This window comes from Molothrus aeneus, chromosome 2 (genome assembly GCF_037042795.1).
Source record: "Molothrus aeneus isolate 106 chromosome 2, BPBGC_Maene_1.0, whole genome shotgun sequence".
In the NCBI taxonomy this organism is placed as follows: Eukaryota; Metazoa; Chordata; class Aves; order Passeriformes; family Icteridae; genus Molothrus; species Molothrus aeneus.
In genome coordinates, this window is record NC_089647.1 from 28277060 (window position 1) to 28301807 (window position 24748).

General features: G+C 41.4%; 2 protein-coding genes across 12 annotated transcripts in view; one reads left to right on the forward strand and one right to left on the reverse strand.

Moving 5' to 3' along the window:
• The window catches only part of LOC136571653 (rap1 GTPase-activating protein 1-like), a 44637-nt gene extending 27523 nt beyond the window's left edge, over positions 1-17114 (forward strand). For 3 of the 11 annotated variants that reach the window (XM_066572215.1, XM_066572214.1, XM_066572207.1), the window contains exons 15-23: positions 106-192; positions 853-987; positions 2357-2503; positions 3715-3818; positions 6072-6188; positions 10877-11003; positions 11094-11196; positions 14147-14232; positions 16667-17114. In XM_066572215.1, the coding sequence (XP_066428312.1) occupies positions 106-192; positions 853-987; positions 2357-2503; positions 3715-3818; positions 6072-6188; positions 10877-11003; positions 11094-11196; positions 14147-14232; positions 16667-16717 (957 nt within the window). In that variant the 3' untranslated portion in view covers positions 16718-17114. Of the gene's footprint in view, positions 1-105; positions 193-852; positions 988-2356; positions 2504-3714; positions 3819-6071; positions 6193-8845; positions 9637-10876; positions 11004-11093; positions 11197-14146; positions 14233-14386; positions 14458-16416 lie in introns of those variants that run through there. The other 8 variants (XM_066572210.1, XM_066572211.1, XM_066572212.1 and 5 more) reach the window with 8 other exon arrangements.
• Positions 17115-17253: 139 nt separating this feature from the next.
• GSTK1 (glutathione S-transferase kappa 1) lies at positions 17254-24748 on the reverse strand. The gene is made up of 8 exons (XM_066572234.1): positions 24594-24748; positions 23952-24033; positions 23045-23173; positions 22636-22736; positions 22193-22228; positions 19449-19565; positions 18872-18965; positions 17254-17553 (listed from the first exon to the last, which is right to left on the reverse strand). The coding sequence occupies exons 1-8, from the start codon at positions 24657-24659 to the stop codon at positions 17513-17515; spliced, it is 666 nt and encodes a 221-aa protein (XP_066428331.1). The 5' UTR covers positions 24660-24748; the 3' UTR covers positions 17254-17512.

Sequence of the window (24748 nt, forward strand, 5' to 3'; positions counted from 1 at the left end):
GAGCACTTTGGAGGTCCAAAGAGTAGTAAGCAGAGCTTTTATAATCTGATATTTTTACTAGTGTTTTCATCTCCAGTTTAGTCTAGTGTTCATCTTGTCTTGTAGAGTGCAGAGTTTCGTGAATTCCTTCTGGTCAAGCTCATCAACGCCGAGTACAGCTGCTATCGAGCTGAGAAATTTGCTAAATTAGAGGTGGGTCTTTTACCTACCTGCTTCAATTAAAAATAATACTTATTATCAGAAAAAGAAAATAAAGTAAAATTTCTGACTTCTGGTTTTGTGTTGCTTAAGAAAGGAAGATGAAGTGTGATTTTATCCTCAGCTATGGTATATTTCCTTCATATTTCTTAGCAGGTGTGATAGAATATGAATGGGCACACTTTAATATAAAGATCTAATCCTCAAGTATGGATGGGAATATGATGCATATATTTTGCTGGAGGAAATTCTCTATTAGCTGAAATTCAGTATTATGTGACAGGATGCATGCTGATATCACTGCTTTTTGGTTTAAGTTACCAAAATTCTGTTCCAGACTCTGCTGTTGCCTGATCTAGAAAAAACCATGTCTCTATTTCATCAGCTGTAAAGAAGTGTCCTTTAAGATTTGCTTTAGACAGAGCTTGAAGGGTCTGGGTGTTAGTGCAATATATTCTGTAACTATGCAGTTAAGACCACTTGATACTCTTTAAAGTGATTTTCATGGGGTTTTGTTGTTGTCATTGTTGGTGTTTTGGGGTTTTTTGTTTGCTTCTTGGGTTTTTTTTAAGAAGGATGGGAGACATTGAAAAAACAGGAAAAAAATCGCTCAGCTCTCAATAAAAGCTGTTCTGATTCCCAATGTTGATTCAGGAAAGAACACGGAGTGCCCTTTTGGAGAGCCTTTTTGAGGAGCTGCAGCTTCGCAGCCGCAGCATGATGGGATTGCCTGTAGGGGAGGATGACAAGATAGAGAATGGCAGTGGGGGCTTCCTCGAGAACTTTAAGGTGAGCCTTTCTACAAACCTACAGTGTGGTCTAGAATTCCACACTGGCCCTTAGAAGCCAAACTCTTAATGCTTTGTGCTGGTGTCAAGTGTCAGATGTGATTTTATTCCATGACTTACAGAAGAAGGAGTCAGTGTTTGAAAGAGGAATTGTAATAACTAGGAGCAAGGGGCTTTCCGTTCCTACAGCAGATCTCTTTCAATTCATTTTCATTATAACTAAAAGAATTGCAGGAGTCACTGCAAAAGTTTCTAACTTATCTCTGAGTGTACTGTCTAGAAAAACTGTGTTGCTTTCCTTACCCTCTAAAAGCCAGAGTTAATTTACCTTTTTCAGTGTAGATGGCCTGTTAGGGGGTTTTTATTGTTGATTTTTTTAAAATAAACCAGGTGACAGAACTTTCTTTTAGAAGTGATAAAGATAATTGATGTGAGAAAGCAAAGGTTTTGTATGAATGGGAAAACTGAGTTTTGAACTGGTCATACAGAGAGAATCTTTATTGCTTTCCTATTTTATCTACTTGCCCTTTCCCACTTAACGTGGTAAGTGCCTTGCCACCTCTTTTATATAATAAGTTATCTCTCTGGAAAGAGAGATGTGTTACAAATAGCATTTCTTCAGATGACTTTATGGCTTTATATGGTGGGTAAATTAGAGTTATTAAAGTCTGTAAAACTAACCTGTTCACAAATAGCTTTGGTAGCTGTGTGCGTAGCTTTGGTCCGGATTATATGGATGCTTTGGTGAGGATTATTTTTTTACATACAAACTGCCTTTGCTGCTAACCATTAATTTTAACCCATCCATGTCTTACACTAATTTTTCCCAAAATATCCTTTTATGACTTCTGGCACATGCTGGGATTTGCACATCATGTACACAGATGACATTTGTAAATGGCTGGAAAAGGCTGAGTTAAGTCAGAAAATGGCTTTTTTAAATGCTGCAGATTTTGATATGGCTGCTTTCCCATTGAAACCAGAACTGAAGTTCATATGAGACTGAACCTTACAGCCTTGAACAGGAGTTTGACTTTGTGTTTTAAAGCCTGTACTGGATAGGACTGCTCCGGGTGATGCTGTTTAATCCAGTGTGCAGGGATACTGGTAGGAAACCTCTATTCATTGCAATAGGAGAAGAGAAGTGAAACTAGAGAATATACTTGATGAAGAGTTCTTCCCAGAACTCCATGAATCAGCTAGGACCAGTCTAAGGTGCTGCCTTCTAGGAGCTAGGATCTGTGTGGTTCTGGTGTCATTCTGTCACAACTTCCCACTCAATCTGTGGTGCTTCTCACACTACCCTACTGTGTGCATGTCTATATGTGTATATCTGTGTTTGTCTGTTTCCCTGCCTCCCTCCTGTTCAGCGGGTGATCAGAGGCCGCAGCCAGAGCCTGGATACCATGGGGATATCCATGAGAAAGCAGCAGCCAGCCACCTTGCCCAGCCGCCCAGCTACAGCTGGCCTTGCCCTCAGCCAGAGTGTCGCCGAGGGCCCTAAGGCCATTGCTGCGGTAAGGTATTCGGGTGGGCTGTAAGAGAGAACCCGGCATACCTTTGTAACCACCCATACATTTCCTTTCCCTATTAGTTTGTCCTCTTGTCCCACTGTGAATCTTTTTGCTGTATCATCCCATTTCACAAGTGGTGACAGCATGTGTTGCAGTCTGTTTTGTCTGTGCCCATCTTTAGCCCCAGTTCATGAGTAAACTAGAGCTGAGATTGATGCAGACTGGGAGAAGAAAGCCAAACATGATTCTGCATCAGACATCCATCTCTGATATCCTGGATTAGATCCTGTATGGTGCCATGTGTTAAAAAATGCATGCACTGTGGTTTGGCTGGAATGATACTGTATTGTCATATGGCAAGACCTGAGAACATAAGGACCCTAGAACGGTTTCATTTTCTTTGATTTCACCAATCAGACTATTTTCTGTAATATAAACAGGCGCACAAGATATTCAAGGTGCTGTTTTGCTGTAAATAGAATTTGTTTGTTGGGAACAAACAACAGAATTAATAGTTTGGGGTGAGAAGAAGAATGAATATTTCTAGTCACTATCAAAGCCTTTCTTATTTGATAGGGATACTAAATATATGTGACCAATGAATTAAAAATCTATCACAAACCTTTCTAGAAAAGGATCATCAGTTTCTGATACTGAAAATATGGTTACCTTGGCCAAAATGCATCCAGCTGGTTGTGGTCTCTGCATTAGTGATGTCAATACAGGCAAACTACAAAAACCCACCCATCTCTGAGTAAGCCAAGAAGGTGTCCTTCAGTGTGAAGATTTCTTGGTGACAGTTTACGTGGTTGTATGCATTCTTTATGTCAATACAACAAAGTCATAGCATACTAATGACTTGGGTTTGCTGCCTCCTTTTCTCCTTTAACTTCTGGTTTCTTTGTCTTTCTGGTTCTGCCTCTCCTCTCACCATATGGGGATACCTCCCTTCCCAAGCCTGTTTCTCTGTATACTGGCTGTGTTCTGCCTTTGTTTCTTTATAACTCTGTCCCGTTCTCACGCCACCTTTGTGAGCCCTGGCTGCTCTTGCTCACTGACAGAAAGTACTCCTTGCACAGGTGGAGCTGAGTCTTGTATTGCAGTAAAGGAGAGGATCTGGACCCATGTTGCAAACTCTTCTCCTATGCTTTCAGCTCTCCACAGCTTTTCCTGTCTTGTTCCTCTCTTTTCTGTCATGTTTTCCTTTTTTCTAGTCTTTTGCCTTGCCTGGTAGGAGCCCATCACGTACTCGAGCCAGCCGCTTCCACGGGCGACGGAGTAGTGCCATTGGCATTGAAAACATACAGGAGGAGAAGAGGTATGAGCTGTGGGCAGATGAGACAAAGAGGGTAAAAAAACCAAGAGGAGATGAGAAAAGGAACATAGGCACATATAGGCAGAGGGGGAACCATCAGGAATGAGAACTAAAATGTAAATTGTTGGAATGGGAAGAAAAGAGCCTGATTATTGACTGATGGATACATGGACAAATAACAGAAACAGACAAAATTAAAAGAGGGTGTTTGGAATTGGAGAGATTCAGTATTTGAGTAAGAATGGAGGAAATGGGTGGAGGAACATTATAAGATCACTCTTAAATATTGTGCAGCACTATCCAGGACTCTTGAGTTTCCTGCTCTTCACTGACCACTTTTAGAAGCAAGTCAGATGAAAGGCTAGTATTTGGGAAGGGGATGCTTGATTGTTTATTTGTTTTAATGTTAAAATATTCAAATAGGCAAAATTGGTAAATTACAGGATTTATGAAAAAAAAGCTTTAAGAACAAATGACTAGTGTTTGAGTTAGATCATCTGAGAAATAATTATAATTTATGAATAATATACTGCTTCAAGGAGTGATTTGGCATATTTGACAGAATTATAACCATTCAAAAGTTGTCTACTGGTCACGAGAGATTATTTAGTTAAATTATACATTTCTCTCAGCTTTAGCTGAGACATCTTTTTAAGATTATACAGAGTCTCAAAAGTCACCTGAATGCTCTGGATCTAATATGCAGTTTTCCCAGTTGCAAGAATTCCAGGAAACAGCTTAAAGACTGGGTGCAAAAGGGGAAAAGTCATCTCTAAATTGGAAACTAGTTATTTTAGGAGGAAATTACTGCATTTTCCCTTCTTAATGAGGTGCCTATGACCTAATCCAAATAAAAATAGAACTTTTGAGAAAAATCTTCAGAGACAACTGCCCTGTAGTAGTCTAAGCTATCACAGTAGCCATAGCTTCTTACTACTTTAAATACTTTTGTACCTTAGGCAGCTGTGTCCTTCAGTCCATTACCCTGTCTACAACATCTGTTTCCATCCCCTTGAAGGATCTGTAAAACTTTCCTACTACAGGGAAAACCCCGGGATTTATTTTCTTTTTTTTCCCCTGCTCTTTGCTTGGAGGGATCTGATGAACTAATTGGCTTATTTAGCTTTCCTTTTGCTTACTTAGATGTGAGGAACAGGGAGCCTTAGTTTGTATTTTCTGAAAGACTTTTTGGGTCATTCTTGAAGGTGCAGTTTCACTAGCAACTGCTCTAACAGTTCATTGTTATTGAAAGCAGATGTGATACTTCCCCTCTGTCCCTTTCATCTACCCAATCCTGACTATTCCTTGTGATGATTGCTCAGATCCCCAGTGGGCCTTTCATGGAACTGATTCAGCCCAGTAATCAAATAGAAAAAGTATCAACTTTCTTTCACTGGATTAATTGTCTGCCAGGTTCTGCCATGAACTGGCTCGTGGAGGAGTCTACCAGGACTGGTGGAAAGTGCACTCAGCAAGAATGAAGGAGGCTGGAGCATGCTCTCTTTCTGGGAACAGTGAGCTCAAAGTGTCACCTGTGACTTCACCCTGAAGCTGTAATTTAATGATATGCAGGCTTTGCTGACAGAGCTGACCCAGTCCATCCCCCTTGTTAGTTTGTTGTAGGAGTTTCAGGGTTGTTTTAATTTTAGAGTTACTTTTTGTCAGGGTAATTTCCAGTCTCACAAACAATTGTATCAGCATAAGTGAGGGTATCAGAAACTGTGATGTGTGGGGCACAGGTAGGGTCAACTGACCAAGAGAGCAGAGGAAGAACTTTGTGACAAACTCCATCACTGAAGCCCTAAGAAATCCCCCAAAATCCCCTCGTTTTCCTTTCTTTAATTAAATGTACCTCTCATTTCAGTTACTCACACAGACAACTTTCTTCAGTGGTATCTTGACAAGTCCTAGTAGCAATAACACTTTTGTAACCATCATCTTTATGCTCTCTATTAAATCCTGTAGCTTCTTAAGACCAGTGGAATGGGGAGGATAGAGGAAAAAGTTAAAAAAATAAAGGTGACTACTGAAATTAATTCAGGCCTTTATATCAATTCAAAAGGAGCTTAAAGTTGGCCATTTCCAGATGTCACATGTGACATCAAAGGAGTCTGCCCTTTTCAGCGCAGCTGTGTTTGCTTCCCTTTAACATGTATACAGGACACACAACTTTCTACTGTGTCTTGTAAGGGAGTGTTAGAATAGATGGTAGTTAACTCTGGCCCTGGGGTATAGCTGGTTTCTCTTTTCTCCCAGCAGAGATGCCACAGAGAGAATACAAAGGGTGTTGGACAGTCCAGGAACTTTCTTTGACCTGAAGTCTGATGGATCATCTAGTCCCAGCTCTCCAGAGTTCCCCAGCAGGAAGAGCAAGTGAGTTGAAAATAAATTTTAGTATTTGAAAGATGGTCACTGTCTCTGGTATTGGCTTAAGTGTGGTGCATGTCTTGCTCTGTTGAAGGCTTTACTGAAATTGTCCACGTCAGGCATTGTAGCATCTCAAAAGTTGGATGTCTGGCTGTGGCACAGTGATTCGGAGCCTGTCAGGAACTTGGCTTTCTTAAACAGACCGTGATGAAAGATTGGACCACTTGATTTTGGTTATATCTTTACTGTAATGTAAGCTTGCATCCAACAGGATACACAAAATCCTAGCTGTCCAATTACCCATGTTTACTCATGTGTATGTTTCCTCTATAGTTTGCTCTGGAGTGATTTTGGAGCTTCATGGAGAAGCTTGGACAAGGGTATGTTGGGATGTTGGGTTGTACTCAAGTTCTGCCCCTTTAAGCAGGATTCATGCCGCTGCTCCCAACCAGCGTGAACTAACCTGTCTCCAGTCTCCCCAAAGTGTTACAGCAGGATTCCAGCACGGTCCCATGTGTTGCACCTATGTTTCATTGCTAAAGCACGCCATACCACACCCAGTGGTATGTGCAAAACACTTCATGCAGTAGTCTGCAAGTTAATTCTCCAGTTTCTGGTTGTCAAAAACTGGAAAAATGCAATTTCCTGGTAGTGGAGCTTTGCTGCTGCTAAGCTGTATTATACTGGGATGTGATCCTACCTAGAACACTTCAGGGAAACCATCCATTTACATTTCCAAGACCCCAGAACAGCCTGTCTTTAAATCAAAGGCTGCAGCTGACTTTCTGGAGCATTTTACTACACCTAATTTTTTTCAAGAGCTTGGATGAGACTTGTGGCAAGAAAGGTAACAAGTACTTTGTATTAGAGCATTTCCCTTTCTCAGGACTGTGGAGATTCTTAAAAAATTTCAGGAAGTGCCCTAGGACCAGGCATCTATGGTTATAGTCGCTTCAGGTGCCAAATTTGACAAGGAAGGGCTGTCCTTCCAACTACACCCAATGCCCCCCTAAGAATTACAAGCTGGTGACTATCTGCAGTAGTTCAGCTACCCAGTTGTGTGCTGTAGGACTGCTCAGAATTTTGTCACAGCCAAGGTGCAGTGTTCTAGTTTTTGTGTGTGTTCTAGTTTTTGGGTTGGATGAGTGCCCAGAATTTTGGTGCGGAGGAGGATGGGAGCACATCTAGGAGATACAGACCATTTAAGGTGCTAGCTCTGGCAGCTAAGGACTAGAGGGAATGCAGGACATGCTGATTTGTCAGCACCTCCCATCTTCCAGCATTACCAAATCATTCCACCTTCCCTTCCTCATCCTGCCTGGGGCCTTGTTAGTGAACTAGAAGTTCCTGACAGGCATGTGTGAGGGACTCTTGCTCTGATTAGATAGCAGATTACCTTGCATAATCACCAAGAATTCTGCTTCCCCCACTTCCCAACCCCCATTCTCCATCAGCTGAGGAGGTGAGCCAGCTGCAATGGCTGTTTCAAGTTGGTGTCCACATGCTTTCAGAGAGCAAACATAGCATGGGATTTTACTAACAATACTTGCATGAATATTGTTTATGCACATTAGGCATGACCTGTATGATTTGTCAGTTTGTCTAGTTCTGTTCCCAGGATTCTTTTTCCAGTCATGGACTCAAAACCACTTAGGATCACCAGAAAAAAAGAAGTATTTTCATATCTGTGGTGGTTTAGCCCATTCCTGGACAGTTCATTTACAAGGTGGGATGCAGCATGGAGTTTTGCACAATTAGTGATTAGTCAGAGTTAGAGTTGTGATCTCAGAGTTAGGAACTAGCCCATGTGCAGCCATACTTTTTGCATGACATCGGGGACAGGGAATTAAGAACATGTCATTCCACCATGTAAAGCACACCATTTTCAGCAAGACAGTATTAGCACAATATTGCAGGAGAAGGCTGGGAGTGTAAAGTCTGTCTTGGAGACAGTTTATTGGCATTCTGCTGAAATAGCCTACCTGGTGTTCATCAGCTGTGAAACCAGGATCAAGATGTAGGCATACTTCCAATGCAGAAGAGTTCTGCCTTGTTCTAGAATAATTTATGTAGTCCCTCTTAGATAATAGAATGGGCTATCCCTGGGAGTATGTCATCGGTCTATTCCTGGTTCTCTCCATAGAGTCACAAGAAATTTCTGTTACCTCAGAAATGTCCAGCATGATGCTACTGGTCTTACATAATCATTTCAGACTCTCAAAACTTTGAATGATCAACCTCTTCACCTGTGTTCTGCTAAGAGCAACCTGGAAATAAATGCAAAGGGAACACATAAGTAATAGATTAATTATTTTACAGTAGAGGCAGAGCATGCTGCTGAGTTTAACAGATGTTTATACAGAGATCAGCTAGCAATCCATGAAAGTGCATTGTTGACTTGAGCTAACGGTGTCTTCTCTCCCACATACAGGGACAATTGTCCTTAGTTTTTCTGCTTTACTGTCCAGGTAGCCTTCCAAATAATCCTTCTTCTCAAGGGACAGACTCAAAAGAATGAACCCAGCCTATGTAACCAAGTAGTAGAAGTCCTGAGGATCAGACGACTCTCTGGGTTGCATCTGAAAAATCAAGCACTGTACTGTGTATGTCCATATCCTAGGAAAAGTACATGGGTTTTTTGTATGTGTGTTTTCCCTCCTCAGACACATCTGAGTGGGGACATCAAGCCAATCAGGAGTGGACCGGATGCTACTCAGTCATTGGGTACCTCACTGAAGACACTGGCAAGACTTTTGGGGTGAAATCAGAGTCCTGGCTAAGAGGAGCATGAACGTACTTAGAGGACCTCAAGGACTGTGGAGAGACCGAGTGGCACCAAGTAACGCTCCACTGGCAGTTCCTGGAGCAGGAATTCTGTGAGAGGGAGATGGACAGATAGCTCCTGTTGGAGCATTTTGGCTCTGTGCCCTTCCCATTGCCAAATCAGCAGCCACTGAACCAACCTCTACTAGTGATGGGGAACGGAGGCCACCTTGAGTGCGACCCCTTCTCTTCCCTTCCTCTCCCCTCAGATGAGTGAGAATAGTTTGGCCTGCAGAATGCAAGAGCAGAAGAACACAACTCCACCTCTGTCTCTAGTGCCTTGACACAGGTCAAGAAATGTAGTGTAGAGAACAAAGATGGAGAAACCTGCTGAGGAAGGGTGCTGAGGAGGAGATATTTTGTGGAAATCTAGATCCCACTTCACTTAGATTCATGTTATTGATTTGCTCTGCTAAGGGAGAAGCATGTTGGCCTTCATTTCCTCCAAAATATATTTCCTAATCTCTTGAGGAAATATCTTCGGCCTTTATTGGCCCTGTCTTCACTGTTCTCCTTGTTGCATGCTGGCATGTAATATGCCTGGGACTTTAGGTTTCACAACTGCTTGTAGGTCAAGACTGGCCACATTTTGCAGTGTTTCTGAAGGAATAAATATATTTAGTATGTTAAAGGTGTCTTATCTTTCTTGCCTCTCTTAACTTTTTTTTTTGTTTCTTAACATTTTAAGCTCTTTGTCTCTCTCTTACTAGCTGTTTTTTTATGCAGACAATGAGTATTTCACCATAAATTTGGGGCTTACATGCACAGTGCACCTTCTGCTATGTAAGAGTGTCAGCCTCATGGCTTGCTGTATCTCCTGAATATCCTCCTAAGCAGTGGATCCCAAATTCTCAGCTGGGAAGAGCTGACCTTAAGGGTCTTTGATAGATCTGAAACATGCACCAGGCTACCTCAATGTCTGTTCCATTTGATAGAGTGGTGGTAAAGGTATCCAATACAGTTTGCTTTGGATGTCCCCTTTGAATGGCCTTGTTGGGAGCTAAATTTTAGGGGGAGAGACCTACAGGAGTCAGTCTATTGGCAACTGGGCCCATGGAAAATCACCAGGATGGGAATCCTGACCTAGGTGTGTTCCTGTCTGTAAGCAGGAGGAAGGCTCTGACTTGTCTGTGCAGGAGCTTGGCACTTGATCCTACATAGTTTTACACTGAGACATCCTGCAATAATGCAGATCTCAATAATGTGTTCCTACCTCCCCATTGCTTCCTTAAACTTTCTTAGTTAACTGTTCTGTAATACTGGTTAATGTGTGTCTGCTTTCCTGCTTCCTCCTGTTACACCTGTACAGAAAACAGTAACAATTTATAAGCTCTGTGACATGAAAAGTATGCTTTTTATGGTCCCTTTGTTCTGCCTGGAATTTCACATAAGACAAAACACGATAGCCTGAGACCGGCTGTGGAAATGGGTGGCCTAGACTGGACTGCACCTGCTGCTTATACTCAGTTTAACACCTCTTCCTTCTGTATTTAGGCTCTGATCTCCACAGTAGGGCATCTGTTGATTTTAATGAATATCTAGATGTATTTAATACTTAAATGCAGGTGGTTTGAGTCATTCCACTTTATTACACTTACCTCTGTGACTTAAAAATTTGTTCAGACTTGTCCTTTCATACAGTTATCCAGAATGGAGACAGAGAATTGGTGTTTCTCCTGAGTGATGTAGCAACAAGAAATTAAGGTATGCATGCCAGTTCACCTGAATTCTGTTCCTAGGTGGAAAAACTAGCTATGGATGAATAATATATTCTTACTGTTTCTGACTGCTACATAATAAAGCTATGCCTCAAGAAGTTAAGCCTTTGTGTAACAATAAGCATGATCATGTTGAATGCTTGCATTTCACAGAATGCTCAGGAGTCAGACTTCAGGATACTGTGTGATGCAGCCACTCTCACGTTCATCATCCAGTGTAAGCAGTTGTTGTAGTGGATTGAGGGAAAATGGAACATCTGAGGAAGAGGAGAATGACAGGGTGGGTGTATGATCTCTAACAAACAGAGGCTACCCTCCCTGATTTTTTACCAGGTGCATTATTAAAACACATCTTCTTTGCCCTCTCCAGGAGCTGACGTGCTCACTTAAGGGCCCTCCAAAACAGGATTCAATGGTTCAGAGTATGTGGCTGGATGACAGTGACTGCACACCCAGTACTTCTAGCTCACCAGGTAAAAAAGAAAGAAAAATAGAAAAAACCCTCTACTTATGCTTCTAGAAGCATATGAGAGGTTGAGACAAATCTTTTGTATGCTGTACTTAATATTTTAGAAGCACAGGTAGATGATAGCCCAGAAAAAGGGGGAGAGCAGCTGCCATGCAAAGTTTAATTGGGAAAGAATTCTTCAGTGCCATGAATAAATAGTGCTGTACATACTGCAAAAGGTGTTACAGTAGACTGCAAAGAATTAAAGTGTTCATGTTTTTTCTGTGGAGAGCTATGGTTGCATTTCTGAATGCAGTCCCTGTATAAACTAGATAGTTTGGATATGGGATTATAGGAACTACTTCCTGAACAAAGCAGTGTGCTCCTAAGAAGGTGGGTAATCAGGAAGCCAACCTGCACTGAGAGTTTTTTGCCAAGGTTGGGCTCTTAGTCTAGTACTTGATTAAAGCTCAGATGTAGTTGATTAAACTCAGCTTGGATCCATTCACGATAATCATCCATTTGGTACAGAGATGATTATAGTCCTTAGAAGTTCTCTTCAGTCCTGTAGCAGAGACACCTGTTGTGTTTCCTGCTGTAGAGGTGGATCACCTGCCCTGATCTCAGACCCTGTTTGCAGTTGCATTTCACTTTTGTTAAAATGAACTGGTTTGGATTGAAGTATTTCTTGTTGAGCATCAGCCTTAAGCTAAAATTAGGGAAAGTTTAAATCAGTTTCAGTCTGTTTCTGAGAATGGGGCTATGTATGATTTTGGGAAAGTATGATTGAAAAGACTAAGCTTTTGAGTTTGGGAAGTCATTAGAAACTGTGAAAGGCAAAACATTTAACATTTGTTGCTAGAAGACTGGAATAGGAGCATGTTGAGGTGGTAAGAGATACTAGGGATTATGTGTATGGCAAGGAAGAGAGCTGGTTGGAATGAACCCTGAAATCTTTATAGGAATTGTGTGAAAGAGGATTGTTTGTAATGATTACAAGGGTCAGAAAGTGGAGTCAACTTACTTTGAAAATAGAGTTAGGTCTCATTCCCCACAGCTCCCATATATGAGATACCAAGAGTGGCCATCAGATCCCTGCATAAAACTGCCTGTATCTTAGCAACACCATTGAAGATGTGATACTGTCAGATATTCTGCAGAGATCTCTGTTCTATCACATATTCCTCTTTTGTTGTGGATGCTGGAGGCAGGGATGCTTTCCGTTGGCCTCTTCTGCTTTTCACAGATAGTTTCTCTGTCTGCTGACTCAATTATCGTACAGTATATAGATCATTAATATGCATCACTGAGAATAATCATTACGAGAATGCAGTGTTAACTTCAATGTAATTTTTAGGTTTTACAACCCTGGGGACAGAGAGCAATATCCTGGTGGTTTAGTTTTGCCCTTTATTAAGTTATTTAGTAAGTATTCAGCCACAGTTAATGCACTGTGTAAAATCAGACCAAACGAATTTTCTTTAATGGAGAAACCTAAGACAAGCCCACTGTGAGTCTAGATCCTACGCTGAATAAATCCAGCATTCCTGACCCATGTACACATTCTTGGCTTCTCCAATTTGCCTTTCAGATTGAGACAGCAAAGTTACAGGGAAAAAAAAAAAGTCAGTCTGTGGTCATTATGCTTCCAGATCATGACATAGCAAACTGCCTTTGCCAAAATATTTTCTGACTTGGCTTTAAAATACCAACAAGTCTCATGTGCCAGTGCATGTCACATGAGGCAGAGGTGACTTTCTCCCTAGCCTCAAGGGCAGGATAAAAATTCAGCTATAACTCTCCTCACTTAGACGCTACCAGATGTGTTAGGTGTATTTTTATTTAGTTACTTGGCCTGTTAGTCACTTCCTACAAAAAACATACATCATTATTAAATTCTAGCATAGTGGAACTGGGATATATACAAAATAGAGAAGAACCCTCATATTGTAAATTCATGTTGTTTAAAAACACAGTTTAGCAGCATTTGGCAGTGATTCACCAATTTTGATTTTAAATCTTGGTTTTAAATTACATAATTGCACTGGGAAAGGGGATAGCCTACCTTGGAAAAAATGCTGAAACAATAATTGCATCTTATCTGTTTCCTAGAAAATACTGGTGTGATCACATATAAGTTAAAAAAAAAAAAAAAAAGAAAAAAAAAAGAAAGAAGTGTTCCTGGGAAAAGCATCTGAGCTTACCATCTTAGCAGGAATCCCTCATTAGCTTTCTTCGTTTTCCTGATTGAATGGTGGTTAGATATGCCATCAGAGGTATTCACCTGCCCATTCTACCCCTTAGCACATTCCACACTAAACTCTTTAATTCAAACTCTTTCCCTTTTCCTCTGATTTAAAGAAAAGATTTAGTATTTTATAATAGAGATAGAATGGAGGATCATCTAAGAGTTAATGTAGAATGGTTTAAGAAGGCTGTTATGTTAAAAACGTCTTACTCATTTTTTGAGAAATGTGTATGGTAAATATCAGCTGATTACAGAAAGCAGAAGAATGCTTTTAATTTGTGAATTTTGCAAGCATTTAATCCCTGGTTTTGCCATGGTGTTGATATGTGATGAGAGGCAAATTCCTTAAGCCCTGAGGTCAGATATGGGAATCTCAAGGGAGGGGTCAGAGGGAGAAAGAAGAGAAACACTGTGAGAGCGTAAGATTGGAGTCTGCTTCACAAATGTGTATCCTTGAGAATAAGGCGTTCCAGATTGTCTGGAAACAGTGGCTGATGACTATTTTTTAAATGAAATTAAAGCAGTCACTTTCCTCACATTTTGAGCTGGAATGAGAAACAGGTGAAGGTAAACCTAGTCAATTTGGGCATAGGTACACTCCTTTCACTCTTATCTGTGGATGAGCCACAGATCTGTGAGAACTTTGGAGTAAAACCAGCTATGTGTGCAGCTCCTGGGATACCCTCTTGATTATTTTTGTATTGTTCTGTGCTTGGTTTCCTTCTAGGAAGCAGGTTGCTTCCTTCCAGCAGTGTTGCTGGCTCCACTGGAAAAGGAAAAGGCAGCAAAGCAGAGGCTCAGCACCATAATCCAGTAAGTGCTTTAATAAAATGTTTTCTTCTCGTTTGCACAGAGATAAGGACGGGAGAAGAGAGAGAGGCTTGATTTAGGTGTTGCTTGCTGAGGGTTGAAAGGGCGCTAGGAAGGCGCTGGCAGGGGGAGGTTAAAGCGGTGCCTTGTTCTGCAGGCCTCCATTTTGTGCTGTGTGTGATGTCAGCGCTGGAGCACTGTCTGCTGCACGCAGGGTGAGGAGCACAGGTAATGGACACGGGGGAGGAGAGCCACGGGTCCCTGGCCATCCCTGCCTCTCTGAGACAGTGCAGCAAGTGCTGTACAGCTTCTCAGGAAACAGAATTAGTCCTTTACCTTCCTCCCCAAGTGATCTTCCGTGGCAAGTGACTCTGGCCTGTCTGATTTACCTAAGCGCTCCCTTTCCTGGCTGCCTCCTCCCTCTCAGGGAACAGCATTTCCCATTGAGATTCTGTTCTCTACCCTAATCTAGGCACAGTTTCTTTCTCTTCTTTGTCTTTCATTGTTTAGTTTCCTTTGCTCATCAGATACCTTTCTCTGTGCCTAACCTCTGCTTTTTATAATAGTTTCATTACTTTGTAGAACCCCTTTTTGTTGCTCATTTTCTGATGTTGTGCCTATCTGTACACTTGCTTATTTGCTTTCAGCCTAGCAGTGGTGGGACCTACTTGTCCATGCCAGTTTCACAGCTTTTCCAGACATGGGAAGTGGGACTTGATTTCCTGGTGAGGGAAAACGGGAACACCACTTCAGGATTGTTCCCTAGAATTCATAGTCCAGTTTTGTCTGTGTTGTTGCGTCTTTTTGCTCAGTGTCCCTTTCCTTGCCCACTATCTTGTCTGGCCTGACAGCTAAACAGCTACCTTGAAAGTGGTGGGGATGTGAGGCTCTCAGGAACTAGTTTGGTATGCAGCTGAGTAGAAGAGGATCACCTTTATGGAAGAAAATTCTTCCGGCTATTCCTAAACATTCCTAAATAGCTGGTAGTTCTTACCGTTTCTGTTCAGATCCTCAGCGCTCAAGTTTTAGCTGCTCTGCCACCTTGTGGCATTCAGAGCAGTCAGGTGAACAGTTCAGCCCCATGAGGTGGTGGCCACTGGCGCCGCAGCAGATCAGAGAAGGGAGCTGATACTCGCCACTGAGGCTGCTTCAGTGTGTGCCACAGCAGAGATCAGAACTGAGCGTGACAGTGCCAGCTGCCAGCCACTGTGTACTGGGGTCATCCCCAGAGTTTTTGCCAAGAGCTTGTGCTCACAGTACGGCTCTGTAACATAGGAGCAAGGTTGTCTAAATGAGGGGCAGAACTCCCTCAAAGTTCTGCTCCCAAACAGGCGCATTTTGCTCAGAATAGGTAGAGAGTCAGAATTGCAACAAACTCACTGATACAAAGGCAAAGGCTGTGGTTTTGCCTTTAGTGGTGGCTATTATAGGCAATAAGCAATTTATCTCAGTAGTACTCAAGTATGATTTTAGTACCTAAGGTTTTGAGCATGTCATTTCCACTGATTTGAAGTAGGTCAAAAAGCATTTAAGATAATTTCATTAAATACATTGCAGTCTGTAGGATCCATGTGTTTTGGTTCTTCTGCCAAATCAAAAACATTCTGCCACAAAGGCTGGTTATTTTTCAGTTGATCTGGCTCAAAGAACAAAGTTTCACAAGACCCTGCTTTTCACTGTGACATTATTTGCAGATGTTCTTTGAATTCTCACCAGGTCCTTACCAGAGCACATTATTTCCACAAAAGGGCATTTTACCCACTCCTGAGATAGCACTACTGGCTTAAAGTGATGTTTTAGTCATTGAAGTTTATCACAACCTCTGAATCAGTTTGATAGCACAGATTGGAGACTAGCAAGTTTCAGGGGAGAAATGGTAAAAAATTTCTGGAACATGGCTTCAAGGGGCTCAAAGAAACCTATGGCACCCACATCCATGGTAACCTCCTTGTCATTCTAACTCCTTTTATCTCTCACAAAGTTTTCCTTAAGTTCCAGACTGAATTTGCCCAAAGACTAATGGGTGCACTGGTAAAAAGGAGGAAGGACTCCTCCAATCCTAGGGTATTTCCTGAAGAGCTGAAAGAAGTAAAAACTGTGGATGGGGGAACAAATGATACTCCCACAACACTCAGAGGTGTAATAACATGAAGGATACAGATTTTTTTTTCTGATGCTTTGTTCTAGGATTTGCTGTTCAAGTGAAAATACGTGAATGTGCTTTACTCTAAAGTTCAGAAAAAGACAAAAAAGGGAATTCCAGCTACTGCTGTTTCATTCAGTGATGCATCAGAGAGTGTGGAATCATTGTGAAATGAAACTTCATATAAATCAAATTCCTGTGTGTCATTCCAATTCAGCCAATACAGGGCCAAGCTCAAACAATTTCCATCTGAAATTTCTTATTTTAATTGTTTGCGTACCTTTCCCTCTGCAGACTACATGCTTGGAAGTCCCTCACAGCCATATCCAAATCACCTTTGGATAGGCAGCAATTAGGGCATCCTTGAGGAAGCAAAACAGAGTCTACTTCAGTTACCAGCTGAACCTACAGTGGTGTTCACAACCATCCTCCAAAGACATTCCTGTAAAACCTGGATTAGTTAAAAACCCCTGCAAGGTTTGGGGCTGGTGCCCACAAATGCACGTGTATGGTGGTTTCCTCAAACATCAGTCACTGAAGGTGTATCAAATATTGTCCAGGATGGCGACAGTTCTTTTAAAATACTTGATTGGTTCGCTAGGCTTTTCTTTAGGCTTGAATTGTGTCCTTCCAGCAGCCATGATGCAAAGTAAAAGGAAGCATTAATATTTTAGCCTGTGCTTCTTATGTCTATGTAGTACACTGGACTTAAAATAAAAGGAAATGTGGCCAGCTTCTCTTAGGTTTTATGTGTGTGTGTGTGTGTGTGTGTTTTTAAAGGACAAGCAGGAAGACATAAGAAACCCAGAGATCATAGTCCAGTAACTACGTAATCCTCATGTTTTTAGGGTAAAGGAAAGAAAACCAACCAGGGAAGAATGTTCATTCTGCAAGAAGTTAAATCTTTAATGTTAATCTTTGATCTGTTGAAAGAAAGGAAGCACATTTGTATTGGTAAACACCTCACCAGGCTGGTAATACTGGCAAACCTTGATATTTTTCAAAATTACAGATGAGACCAAGCAGTAAAGTTAACTGTTAAGGATAAGAAAGCCATCTCTCCATACAATTGAATACATTCAAATAACCACTGAAGACTGACATATATATTTTCCTTCCTATATATTTCCCCCGGACTTTTCACAGCTTAGGGCTTGGAACTGGTCCCAGCCACTTTTCACCTGCAAGACAAACCAGCACAAAAGAGATATGTTAAAATGTAATCCATACAAGTAATTGGCTGGTCATTTTTCTGCAGCAGGATTACTGTTCCTACTCCGGTGAAGGGTAGCTACTGGTGATGGAATAAGATTTATGGAACAAGATTTATATCTTGTTTGGTGTGCTACAGCCAGCTCCATAAATCTTTCACTGTCTAGTCACAACTGAGACTGCACAGAAGAATTATTTTCCTCCATTAGAGATGAGATGTTCTACAGGTCAGGGATATTCCACATGAGGGAGAAATCAGTTCTTTTTAGGACTCATTTTGCAGGGGGTGCTGGGGGTTAAAAAAAAGCAAAAAAAGGGTGCAAGGCTGCAGCGTCAGAGAATCAAAAAGAAAATCTGATTAAGTCCTTGGAGTTGAGACTAGAAACCAGGCCACAGCATTTCAGTCAGTATTAGTGACTGCTGTAGTGAATGTTGGGTACTCTTCTTCCTCACTCTCATGTTCATCAAGAATATTTTATAGAATCAGAAACTCATCCAGAACACTAAAAAAGAAAACCTCAAAAAATTTCCATTCTGCTTAAGCCTGTGACTAATACTAATTTGCATTAATTCTTTCTGCTGAATGTTTTCCACAAATGCGTGAGCTAATTATGTGCATTACTCTTTCTAGAGACACTCTCTCAAGTGCCAGATCTTGAGATGAATAGTCAAATGCCTTGTAACTCATAAAAACAGGTAACTTTAGTTTTATTATTTATCACAACCTACTTCAATCTCTTAAAGAATTTAAAGTGTGTATTCTGTTAATAGAAAAATGAAAAGAAGGATGGTCAATACATGAACAACCTAAACAGCTGTGTAAGTAGACACAAATTATGGACTGGGGAGCTGTAATAATGTGCTTTAAATAAGAAGGAACAGATGAAAATGTTAGAACAAAAAAAAAAAAAAAGCACTACCAGCCATAGTCATAATCTTAGCCAAGGTCTACTGTCCAGTACCAAAAGGTTACATATAGATATTTTGAGAACTAAACAGTTTCAGTAGTGTTTTGAGAATGGCACACGGAGCACAAAGCCTTGAAAAACACCAAGAGAGGGTGTGTGAGAGAGAGAACTCAAGTTACTTCTGGTCTGGAAAAGGATCATTTGGTCATTTTAAGTGTACTGGGACAGATTTCAGTCAGCAGTTTCATTCCAGAAGAAGGATAACCAACATTATTTAATATTTGAAAACCCTTAAGAGTGTTTTACTCAGCTGCATTATGTATTTTATTCCAAGAGGGTGAAAGTATGAAACCAAGGTGATGAAATGAGGTAGACTCACCTATAATGCTGCCTAGCAGCTCTAAACGATCAGAGCCAAAAAACAGATGAGGTTTCCCATCATAATGTGCCACAACAGCAGGCATCCCAAATGCCTATTGACACCATGGAGATGAAACAGAGAATGTTATAATGGGAGAATTTCTTGCAGTCATATCATCAATCATCAGGAATAAATCCCAACAACTTTTTACTTTTTTTCCTCCCCTTCTTTTTACCTTCATTCTTAAAGATAAGCCTAATGAAGCCATCTGAAAATGGGTGACTCTCCAGAGCCTGTGTGCCCCTTTTGAAGGAGCATAAAAAACAACCTGATTAATCCACAGTTCTATTCCAAGTAGCAATAAGTGGTATCTCTCAGTACTGGTTCTGTCCTTGGAATGAGTGGGTCAACCTTGTTTTCCCAGGTGACAGTGAGATGAACTACCAGCAACAGTGAGGTGGCTTTCACACACTGGAAAACAAGAAGTCTATATAGTGCTTTCTAATCATCACCCTCATTGTTCCCTGCTTCCCTGTATTCTTAAGAGAGAAAGAAGGCACAGCTGTGAAGCCCAGTGCCATTGGAAGCATCTCACCCCATATTTCAGTGCTTCAGTTGTTGTGTCTTTCAGTCGGTCCTTCACTGGAGGGGATGAAGTCATTTCAAGTGCCTTCTGGGAGAGCTCTGCTGACAGCCCAGCCTGTTGGGCAATCTACGAAAAGATGATTTAATTAAGAATACTCTAAAAGTAAATATTCTAATTCCTACTCTGGTCTAATTAATTTAATCTTCAGGATTATCACCTAAGGTCTATTAACAAAAAAAATTTTCAAAATACTCTTGAAGCACTTCTTGCACAACTGTATTGCTGTATTCCCAACCTATTCATCATTTAACAACTCTCAGATACAAAGTAGAAGAGACATTTTAAATCTTCCAAGCCCCAAATCTGCACTTTTTTTTCCCAGGAGTTCCTAAATCAAAGAAAAAAAATGAAAGAACCTTAGATACAATGACTCATCAGATAACTTACAAAAAACCTCAAACTGGTGTTATGAAAAGTAAAATCTCACGGTACAAGCCTACCAAGACAGAAACAATTTGTGAAATGCAGCCACATGGGATCTGTAAGTGACACTGAATGAAAGACACCAAATCACAGAGGTTTAACAGTGGCTGTTGTTACTGCTGGATCTTTTTCACCTCCTCTGAGCCTCTGCCACACAGGAATGAGACAAAGTAGCCAAATTTAAACGTTCAGTGTTTACCTGGTAACAATGACTTAAAAGTACTCTTTGAATAAAGTATTTCACAAAAAGAGAGAAAAAAAAATGCAATATTGCACATGGAGAAGTAATCCTGCACATGCAGGATTAATGTTAGTGTTAATGACTTTTTCAATTAGGTTTTTTTGTTTAGCACCCACATTTTCATGTGCCTTCTCCTTCTAACATCAGGAAAATGAGGAGCTCTTTTTGACTGTGCTTGAAGAGGAGGTTAAACAAGTGTACCACTGGACTAGAACAAAATGCTTGGTAGCCACAGTGTTTAGAGTGCAATATTGACACTTTGAAGTAGTATTTGGTCCTCACCATTTCAGGGCAGAAAGAGGATTTAAGTGGACTGGGGCAGAATTCAGACCACACATTGCTGATACAGCAATTTATGTGAAGCTGCTTTTGAGTAAATAAAGAAGTAAAAGAATACTAAGGAATTATTATCAAGTTTTAAAAGTACCATTTTTCTGACTGATGTGTAAAATAAATCCACCTGTAAAGACTCAGATGATTGGCTGGGACCTCTCAGCCACCTTTGGATGACAAATTTCCAGAAAAGTCTAGTACTTGTTGCAGGAGTGAATGAAGACAGACACAAGCAGACAAGGGGACACCTCCCTCTCTGCATTGATGCACAGGGGGGATACTCATCGACTGCCAAACTGTGACTAAATTAGGGATTGTTCTGAGTATGAAGTTTGTGGCGCATGAAGTTCTTGCTTTATTTAAATAATGATGGATTCAGAGACAATGTGACAATGTTCTGCATATATTTATGTATTGGGTCTAGCTGGAATGGAGCTACTTTGCTTCAGAGCAGCTCCTATGGTTTTGTGTTTCAGATCTGTGACCAAAACAATGCTGATAACATCCTAATTATTTTAGCTATTGATGAATGGTGTTTGCACAGTGTCGAGGCAGTCTCTGGTTTTCACTCTCCCCCCACAGTGAATAAACTGGAGCTTCACCAGAGGCTGGGAGATGACCTGAACTAACCCAAGAGACAGACCATGCCAGATGCCATGCTCAGCAGTAATTGATGAGGAGGGGGTTTAGGCAGGTTAAGCTTTTTCTTGGGAACTGGCTGAGCATCAGTCTATGTGTAGGGATTCTTTGTTTTCTTTCACTCTGCTTCCAGTTCTCTTTTGTTTATTAAGTAATTTTATCTCAACCCACAAGTTTTCTGGCTTTTATTCTTCTTTTCCTTTTCCCCTGTCCTTCTGGGCAGTGGGAGGAAGCAAGTAAGCACCTGTGTGGTGCTTGGCTGCCTACCAGGGTAAAAGTACCACTTTAATTATATCTTTAGCTATAAATATAGTTAATTAATTAAATTATGTGTTTAAATAAAAAATAACTTTAATTACATCCTTCAAATCTTGCTTCTTAAAAAGGCAAAGTGCAAAACTTTGCTGAAACTTTGGTAAAAAAGCTACACTAAGATGAAGCTGAAGTGCAAGAACTAGACTTAGGGAGAAACAGCAAGACTGCAAACTTAAGATTTCAGCTAGAGATGTTAAATAGGAGAGACTAGTCATGGACAACTCCTCTCTTTTCTTCGCATTCCAAGTACTTATAAAATAATGAAGAAAGGAGAGACCTTCAAGAGGATCTGCTGGTATACTACCTCACATGCTATTACAGCTTTTACTGTAATAAACAAAATTGAAATGGCAAAAGAAAAAACATCAGGAGTATAATTTCCAGATATATAAAAGGGCAATATAGGACTGAGCTTAACAGAAAACCTGACTCCATCACTCTAAGGAAAGTCACCTTCCCCAAGTGTTGCATTACAGCTGAACATTTCACATAGCAGCAATGCCCCAATGCAGAAACTTTATACCTTTGTGACTTTTAATAACATAGTATCAATAGGTAACTCATTGTCCAGCCTGGGTAACTTGCCACATGAATTACAAAAAAAAAAGTGTATTCTGGTTCTGAGAAAAAAAAAAAAAATCCAAACAGAGCTGGAAGGGAATTTAAATCAGTTTTTCTTCAAAGTCATCAATAAGAATATCTATCAGAAATGCAGAAGCACCAAGAAAAAGGAAACACTTACAGCCAATATGTTCTCTGGCTGACTGATGTCTTCATGCTGGTAAAAGAATAAAATAAGTAAATCAGTATTTATGAAACAAAAGCTCATCTGGATTTTTAAAAGCAAGTTTTCTAAGAAAACAAAAATAAACCCAATAGTAGTTGCTGGAAAAATTACCTCCAAAAAGGTCTTAAGTAACCTAATCTAGGAATGTATTAAAGTGTTTTCTGATATGAACCACTGATCCACTGGTCAAGCCTGTTGGACCCACCATATATACCTAAAAGAAGGCAAATAAGGCTGATTATAAGCTTGTGGCTTCTGAACCACTGTGACCTTAAGTTCCTCCTATGACTTTTCATTAAAAGACATTTTCTTCCTCTTGCTGGAATTCCACATTTGAATGATGCAGAACAGGGAAGTTGATAGAAAGAGTCAAGAAGCTGGCTGCATAAAGTACTGACCTGTGACCAAAAGCGCATCCAGAACTCCCTGGATAAGGGTTCCAGGTACTGTGGGTTTGTCATGTCAATGGCTGTGATAAAGCGCATGGCCGTCAGGCTGCCTGGATTCGTGGGAGACAGAGGAACACTCAGACAAGGCACAGCAGCAGGAGCAGGTGTGGTCTGCATGACTGCTACCTAAGAACAGTGTGATCTCTCCTGTAACAGTCCTGAGAAACCCACAGTCTGTACAGTAAAGCTCACAGTTATCTCCCATGCTAGTATCATTCACCGCCACATTTCTCCAGAAATTTCCTTCATGGCTATGAATGCAGACTTCATACTGCTCACAGGTTGAGGAAAAGGCTGCACACAGGGAGAACTGGAACCAGAAGTGCTAGGGATGAGAAACAGCAGCTAAGACTCTTACTTGTGCCCATGATGTGCTGGAAGGCATCTGGGGACATGCGTAAAGGCACCTGGTAGTACTTTGCCATCCTTTTCATATCCTTCAGCAAGTATTCCCCTCGCTTTGGTAACATTCCTGGCGGCTTGTTACCTTTTAGGAAAAAGTTCTGTTGAGATTTCCAGCTGTATTATAGTAATACTGAACAAGCCAACACTGGACAAATTATGCTTCATATGTACATATACCTAAGGAAGAGTATAATTTCATAGTATAATTTCATTTTGGTTTACTGAAACATACTTGGCTTTTCTAAAGATAATGCTACAATTTAAACATGGTTTATTTCAGTTTTGCACTGATCAAACCTTTAGGATAGTTGAATCAGTTTTAAACCAAGGTACAAATGTCCTAGCAGGGATTTATGTTGATTCAGACAGATGACTTTTAAGCTAGACAACTCCTAATCCATGGGTAAACCAACGTAAAGACTTGTTAATTCATGATTTATGCGTTGTAAGTCTTGGTGATCCAATTAAGGCCATAAGTACTGTCTCAGGACATAGTTGTATCCTTCCTACATATTACAAAGTGCAAGTGTTCCACAAATTAATTCTGGTTTAAAATCTTAACTCTAGGAAAACACTCCCCGTCAAGTTGTTATAATTACTATTTATTTATTGTATTTCAGAACAGATGGACTTTAGCACAGACTGTCTGTGTAGTTGCAACAGTGTGAAATTCCTTATGACTAATTTCTCAATCTCTTTGGGGCTCCACAATACTGTAGTTAATCTGTTACTGGTGCCATAACTTAGTTCAGAGCTGGCTCTGCGTGGGTTCTGCACACACCCAGGGCCTGCACACTCAGTACTCTGCTAGTGAAGAAGGTATCTCCCTGCAGAGCTCATCTCCCTGCAGAGTTCCATACCAGTTTGTTGCATTATGCCACCGAGGAAAGCTGGACGGAAGCGCAGCTCAATATTCCAGATGTGCCGGTACCGGCAGAGAGCCTGCAACGTGAAAGAGTAGTGAGGGATTCACAGTCAGAGAGGTCTATAGAGCTGTGTGCAGCTAAGGCAGTAAATACTACAGATAAATCCTTTCCTATTGTATTAGGGCTAGTCCTAAAGCCTTTCCCGGATGCTGCCAGAGAACTCTGATCTCAGAAAAACTGAGGGGTCTCTATTCGTGTCACGACTATCCATTGCTAAGCAGCGGTAAGTATGGGAAAGGTCAGGCTCATGTCATGATCAGGACACCTGCACTTTTTAAATATGAAAGCTACCCCCGAAGCAAAATGTTCAGCACTAACTCCTGCACTGCCGTTTGGCTCGGACACGCTTCCCTGGTGTCCCTGGATTTCAACACGCGAGGGAGAAGCCCAGGCACCCGTCAGAGGTGAGAGAAAAATTAACTTCGGGGCGCAAAGGGCGCTGCCTGCAGCCAGCCGGCCGAGCTGCCCTTGAGCGGCCCCTCCGAAGGGGAGGCGGCAGCAGGACTGGCCGGGTGCCAGGGCCGCTCCGGCACCGCGGAGACCGGGAAGGGCCTCGCTCCCTGTGCCACCCCTCACCTCAAACGCCAGCCAGGAGTACGGGGAGATCACATCGTAAAACAGCTCCAGGAGCGTCCGGCCCATCCTGGCCTCGTTCCGTGCCGTGCCGCCGCTCCGCAGCGTCCGGCGTCCGCAGCACCGCCCCGGGCAGCGAGCGGCGGCGGCAGCGGGGC